At 28.5% G+C, this 6382-nt stretch overlaps 1 protein-coding gene across 8 annotated transcripts in view; it reads left to right on the top strand.

The window, feature by feature from the left end:
* LOC108690011 (rho guanine nucleotide exchange factor 12) overlaps positions 1–6382 on the top strand; it is a 368684-nt gene that overhangs the window by 113686 nt on the left and 248616 nt on the right. For all 8 annotated transcript variants that reach the window (XM_018197048.1, XM_018197050.1, XM_018197047.1 and 5 more), the window contains one exon: positions 5960–6241. In XM_018197048.1, the coding sequence (XP_018052537.1) occupies positions 5960–6241 (282 nt within the window). The remainder of the gene's footprint in view (positions 1–5959; positions 6242–6382) is intronic.

Here is a 6382-nt window from a genome sequence, read left to right as displayed (position 1 = left end):
TATATATATATATATAACTTTGATTGTTTCTTCAACTGATGATTCGAGTTCTTCAGCAATATTTTTTCCTGACGCAACAGTTGAAATATTGCATCGTAAAATAATATCTCCAATGTTTTCCCTCTTAAAAAATTGATTCGTTGACTGTTGTGATAATCATTATTATTCAATCTATTATTATCGAAATGACACAAATTGTTCTCTTAATTCTTGTTTTAATTTTTGACTGTAATTTTTTTAACGTATTAACCATGTACAAAATTTTGCATGTACAAAATTTTACATTGCCTGTACTTAACGTTATTATTATACATATTTTTCTAGATTTTATAATCAATATTTAGTTCCTTAGTTATATTATAGTTATATTATAGTTGCTCACATGATGATTTTCTTCAATTTTTTGAAAGATATCATCAACGTTTTCCATAGTAATTCGCCCAGAACGATGTGCATCTTTGACGTTGTGCATGTTTGACGAAATTTTTATCTCGAAATAGAAATATCTCTAATTTGCTGTTGTTTATCTTGTTAGAGCATCCTCTCTATAAACACGACAATTTTTTTTCTGCGGCTTGCGCAGCATTCTTCCCTTTTTTATAATAAAAAAGTAAAATGTGTCGAAAATTCCTGTGATTTTCAAATTTGATTGAATGTGTCAGTACAGTTCAAATCTATGATCAATCTATTTCAAAATGTTATATGAGTAGCATCTTTCCAACAATATATAACTGAATATATCACACAATAGTGGCACTAGTAAAAAATTGACCAGATCTTCATTTGTCGGCTATATATAAAAAGATTTTTTTCTAACTCAATATAAAGAAAATGACACAAAAAAATTCTTTACCATAATAAAAAATATTTAAAAATTAGTAATTTAAATTAGTTGTATTATTCTAATTGGAAAGGTCATATTTTTTTAATGTTAAAAATGAGTAAGTGTTAATGTTATATTTATTTAAAATTGAATAAATTTTTTATATACGCTTATGTTTTTGATGACATTTTCTTTTTTTTCCATTCATTTATAATAAACATTAACAGGCAATGTAAAATCACGATTTAACTAATTTCAAATTCAAATATTAGGTGCAACAACTTTGCTTCCACCGTTTTTTTCCGAAATTCGAGGCTTTATTGTAAAAAACTGATTATACATTTATGATTCAAAGTATTGTCCATCGCTGGCCACTACTTTCTCCCATCTTTCGAGTAGCGTACGAATCCCGCGTCGAAAAAACTGGTCATCTTTTGAGGCTATCCACGAATTGATGCAATTTTTTACTTCTTCATAAGACCGGAAGTGCTGGTCAGCCAGGTCGTGTGCCATTGATCGAAACAAGTGATAATCAGAGGGAGCAACGTCTAGAAAATACGGCGGGTGAGGTAGGACTTCCCATCAACGTTTCCAAGTATGTCTTGACCACTTTCGCAATATGGGGTCGAGCATTGTCATGCTGCAAAATCACTTTATCGTGTCTCTCGTTGTGGCCGTTTGTCTTTCAATGCTCGGCTCAAACGCATCAATTGCGTTCGATACCGATCGCCTATGATTGTTTCAGTCGGTTTTAACAGTTCATAATACACTACGCCGAGCTGGTCTCACCAAATACAGAGCATGACCTTGGACGTCAAAATCACCGTTTTTGAAGCGTTGAAACCACTCACGACACGTTCTTTCACTAATAGCGGCCTCACTATAAGTATTTGAGAGCATTCGATGAGCCTCAGCCGCAGATTTCTTCATATTGAAGCAAAAAATTAAAACCTCCCGCAAATGACGAGAATTTGGCTCGTAAACTGACATTTTCAATCGAGAATAACTTTATGATGCAGACACAAATCGACTAATGTTTCTATGGGGGTTTCTTATGTTGACAGATGCCCAAATTTATTGTATGACGTCTATGATCTATTTATTTCGATCACCACTTAGCGCTAAAGCCATCTTAGGAAAACGGCGGAAGCAAAGTTGTACACCTAATAATAACATGAATTAAGCAAATTTATAGTAAATTAATAGTAATTAATATCATATATAATATATATATATATAATTTATATAATTCATATATAATTTATAGTAATTAATATCATAATGCACAAAAATCCTTCAAATGTTTAATTGTTAGTCAAGTTACCTGACAATTATAAATTTTCACTCTTATTAAGATAAATTTCTTAAAAATTAAAAAAGTGAAGTATATGCTTATACTTTACCCAGCACGTAATATCACAGCAATATCATTTTTTCCATTGCAATATTACTACGGAATCTAGCAGAAATTGTTGAAATATTACTAAAATGTTATAATAATATTATAATGTGAAAATGAATCACAAGAATATTACTGAGATCGCAAAAATATCACTTTAATATTATGTAATATTTCTGTAATTTTTATGCAATGTTTATATTTATGTAACATTTATTGAGAAAAATTAAAACATTTTAAAGAATTTTTAAAAGAATTTATTGAATTGATATTTTTGATGTTATTTTAAAAATTATTCCATGTATAAATTAGATGATATAAATTAGAAAAAAATACACTGATTGTTATTAATTACTATTAACTGAAAAAGTTGTAATAAATTAAAGTTGTAATAAATTAAATATTATAAAATTATGTGTATACATATAATATATACACACACACAATTTTATAAATGATATTTAATTTATTACAACTTTAATTTATTAAAACTTTTTCAGTTTATTATAATATTATATAATAGTTATTTTTAACAATAACAATCAGTGTATTCTTTTCTAATTTATATCATATATTAGAAATAATTTTGTGATATTTTAATAACGTCTTTATAACGGTCTCAATAAAAACGTTATAAAAACATTAATCGTATCATTTGTTACTGAAAGACGTCATATTCCCGCAATATTATTGTAATATTTTAATGGTTATATCAACGTAATACATTAGTAATATTTCTGTGATATTGTTTTATGTAATATTTTTGGTATATTGCAATATTACTGCGATATTACTGTGACATTATGTGACATTGCTATGTAGGGCTAATATGATTATATATCCAGATAGCAAAATGTAGACAGACTGGTAGCAGATTTGATCAGAAAATGTTAGCAGACTGACCACAACTGATGTCGCATTCTGCTCCTGTTCTGCCGACAGTACCTATTAACATTCTATGCAAATAGACTGGCAATAAAAACCAAACAGAATCTGTTGACAGAATCTGATAGGAGATTGCGAGGAGAAACCGAGGAAGATCTGCTATTTCCATTTAAATCGACCTGGTTTCTTATATGAAATTTTGCGTACATATATGGGATAAGGCATTTTAATTACCTCAGGCGAATATTTTAGAAACTAAGAGAGATACAAGAAAAAGTTTTATATGAAAATTAATAGATTTTCTCTTGGGGGAAAAAAGATGAAAATAACGGATTTTGAATAAGAGACACTACCAAGGTCAACATAAATTTTTTAAATGAATTCTCCATTTTTATTGCATATTCTTGTAGCACAGCTTGAGAGTTTTTCAAAATACTATAATAAAATATTTTTCCGTAAAGTATTTTTCGAGTTACAGGGCTCGAAAGTTACAATACCTCCGGCATTACTCAAGGTGTCCGACCGAACTTTTTGAATGTTGTTTAGAATCATGATTTAAATAACATTTGTTAAGATCAAGGCCATTGGAGATTGTTCCTCTTATTTCCATTTTTGTACTAAAAATTTATTTTAACACGAAAATTTATTTTAATTTATTTTAAACATGAAAATAAGAGAGAGAGATATAATCATCAATGATCTTGATAAATGTTATCCAGATCATGATCCTAAACAACATTCAAGAGATTTTTAGCCATCAGTCGGACATCTTGAGTAATGTTAATGCCGGAGGTACTGTAACTTTTCTTTTTATAAGGCTTTCAAGCCCTATAACTCGAAAAATACTTAACGAAAAAATATTTTATCATTGTGTTTTGGAAAGCTCTCGAGATGTATTACAAGAATATACAATAAAAAATTGCGATTCCATTTAAAAAATTCATGACTTTGACCTATCTTGATAGTGCCTCATATCCAAAATCCATTTTCACCTTTTTTCTCCCAAGAAACTTACAACTTTTATATAAAATATTTTTAATATATTTTTTTGTATCTTTCTTCTTCTGAGATATTCGTTTGGGGTGATTAAAATACCCTACCTTGTATATAATTTTACATAATTATATATTTATATATATTGGTGTGAAAACTGGAAACAATACTGTTTTATTGTTAAAATATTATTAATTAACTTCAATTTCAAAAAAACACATGAGAAAGTTATAAAATAATCAAAAAAATATTTAAAAATTCAGAAAACGTACTCCGAAAGAGCTTTGGAATTTCTAGGAGATTTGCCTATTCGATTTACATACGCTAATTCTCCTGGACATTTTTTTCTTATCAGAAAACAAGTCTATCTCTGAAGCCATACATGAAAATGGCAGATCTTGCTCGGTTTCTGCTGTCAATCTGCTGTTAAGTTATACAGCAGACTCTGTTCGGTTTCTATCATCAATTTTCTGGCACAGCACATCAGGCTTTTGTCATATTTTTGATAGCAGAACATTGCTGACATTGTCTGATAATACAAATTCTGTGTACAATTTGTTACCTTTCTGTAATAAATTGGTAGCAGACTCTGCTCACAATCTCTCTTTAGATTTGGCTATCTAGATATATTCGGAATTCGTATAAAATTATTTATAAAATTATATATTGTATAATACATTACACTTTGCTTAACGCTATTGAAGTTCGTGAAAATGACTCTATATAAAAATATAACATATATACTATATTAATATAAATATAATATAAATTAAACTTCTTATTACATTTTACAATCATAATTCTAACACATCATTCATTTCTGTCAAGAATCGATAAAATCATTTTATGCTTGATATATATATATTGTGTATCATAAACATAGTAGTGCAAATGTTTAATAGTAGAAATGTATATTAGTTTTTAAAATTATCTGGTCTGTGTGTGGCCATATTATTTAAATATATCTCATAATGCAAATTCATAATGTAAATTCTATTTTACTTTATATCAATCAAAAGTTTGAATGAATACGGTCGAATATTTCGAAAACAAAACACTTTTGAGAAAAATGTCTCAGATGTAAAGTTTAAAAAGATCTATGTACTGATTTTATTATTTGCGTAAAGAAATCAAATTGTTAAATTGCTACCTAATTTAACTTGATATTACTACGGTAATTTAGTAAAGTTTCAAAACCGAAAAATTATTTCGGTGCATATTTTAAAAGACTACATAGTATATAATTCACACAGAATTTATACAGGCACTTAAGATCTAGCTAAACCGTTTAAGGCATTATTTCTATAGATTATTTCATCTAGTTTTCAGCAAGTGGTGATTTATTTTTAAATGCACATTCAAATCAAAAATCAATTATCACCTGCTGAAAACTAATGATAAAATATTTTTTATTCTAAGATTAACTTAAAATAGTTTACTTCACATTCGGAATTAGAAAACTTGGGAGTTAAAAGAGGTTGAAGGTCTAAGAGTATGGGACTCAAGATTTCGTACGCCATATTGGATCTACTATTTTGAATTTCAAAATTTTGACAGCAGATTTGTAATCAGCAATCCCGAAAAACAATTTTCAAGCCAGTTAAGGATCATTACAGTTTAAGCAAGAAAATGTTACATGTGTATATGATGTTCATCGCTTCTTGGCGCCACATTGAATCCGATCATTAGATCTCTCAAAATGTCACATTTCTTTCGAAAGTAAATGCACATACGAATTTAATTTGAGATCTTGAACATTTATTTTCATTACGCTGACTTTTGGGCACATGATTCAATTGACGTAGAGCGTCTCATATATGACATTTATATATATTAATTTATAATAAATTACATTTCAGTTTTCTCAAGATGTTAATTTGAACGCTTCAAACGCGCTCAGTAAACATCAGCGAACCAAGTCCAGTCCAGAACAATTGGGAATAACGGCAATTTCTCCATCAGAAGCTAGTAAACGTTTAATTGCTTCTGAATCAATGAATGATTTGTTACCTCCAAGACATGTCAGACATAATGATATCGATATCAATGAATTATCACGTATCACACCACCAGGAACACCACCGCCACCATATCCTGCCCCTGTTTTAGGGCAAGACGTTTTCTCATCCACATTAAATGATGTAAATATTTTTATTAGTTTTAAATATGTATATCATTAAGCTTCTTTTCTTTCATATTCACTACATTGAACTAGTTAGATGCGATTTAATAAAATTTTTATTAATAAAATTAATTTTTGTATTTTATGCAATTATAATTGC

Source organism: Atta colombica, unplaced genomic scaffold (genome assembly GCF_001594045.1).
Source record: "Atta colombica isolate Treedump-2 unplaced genomic scaffold, Acol1.0 scaffold29, whole genome shotgun sequence".
In the NCBI taxonomy this organism is placed as follows: Eukaryota; Metazoa; Arthropoda; class Insecta; order Hymenoptera; family Formicidae; genus Atta; species Atta colombica.
Note: the sequence above shows the minus strand (reverse complement) of the source record. Positions and strands in the feature narration are given on the sequence as shown.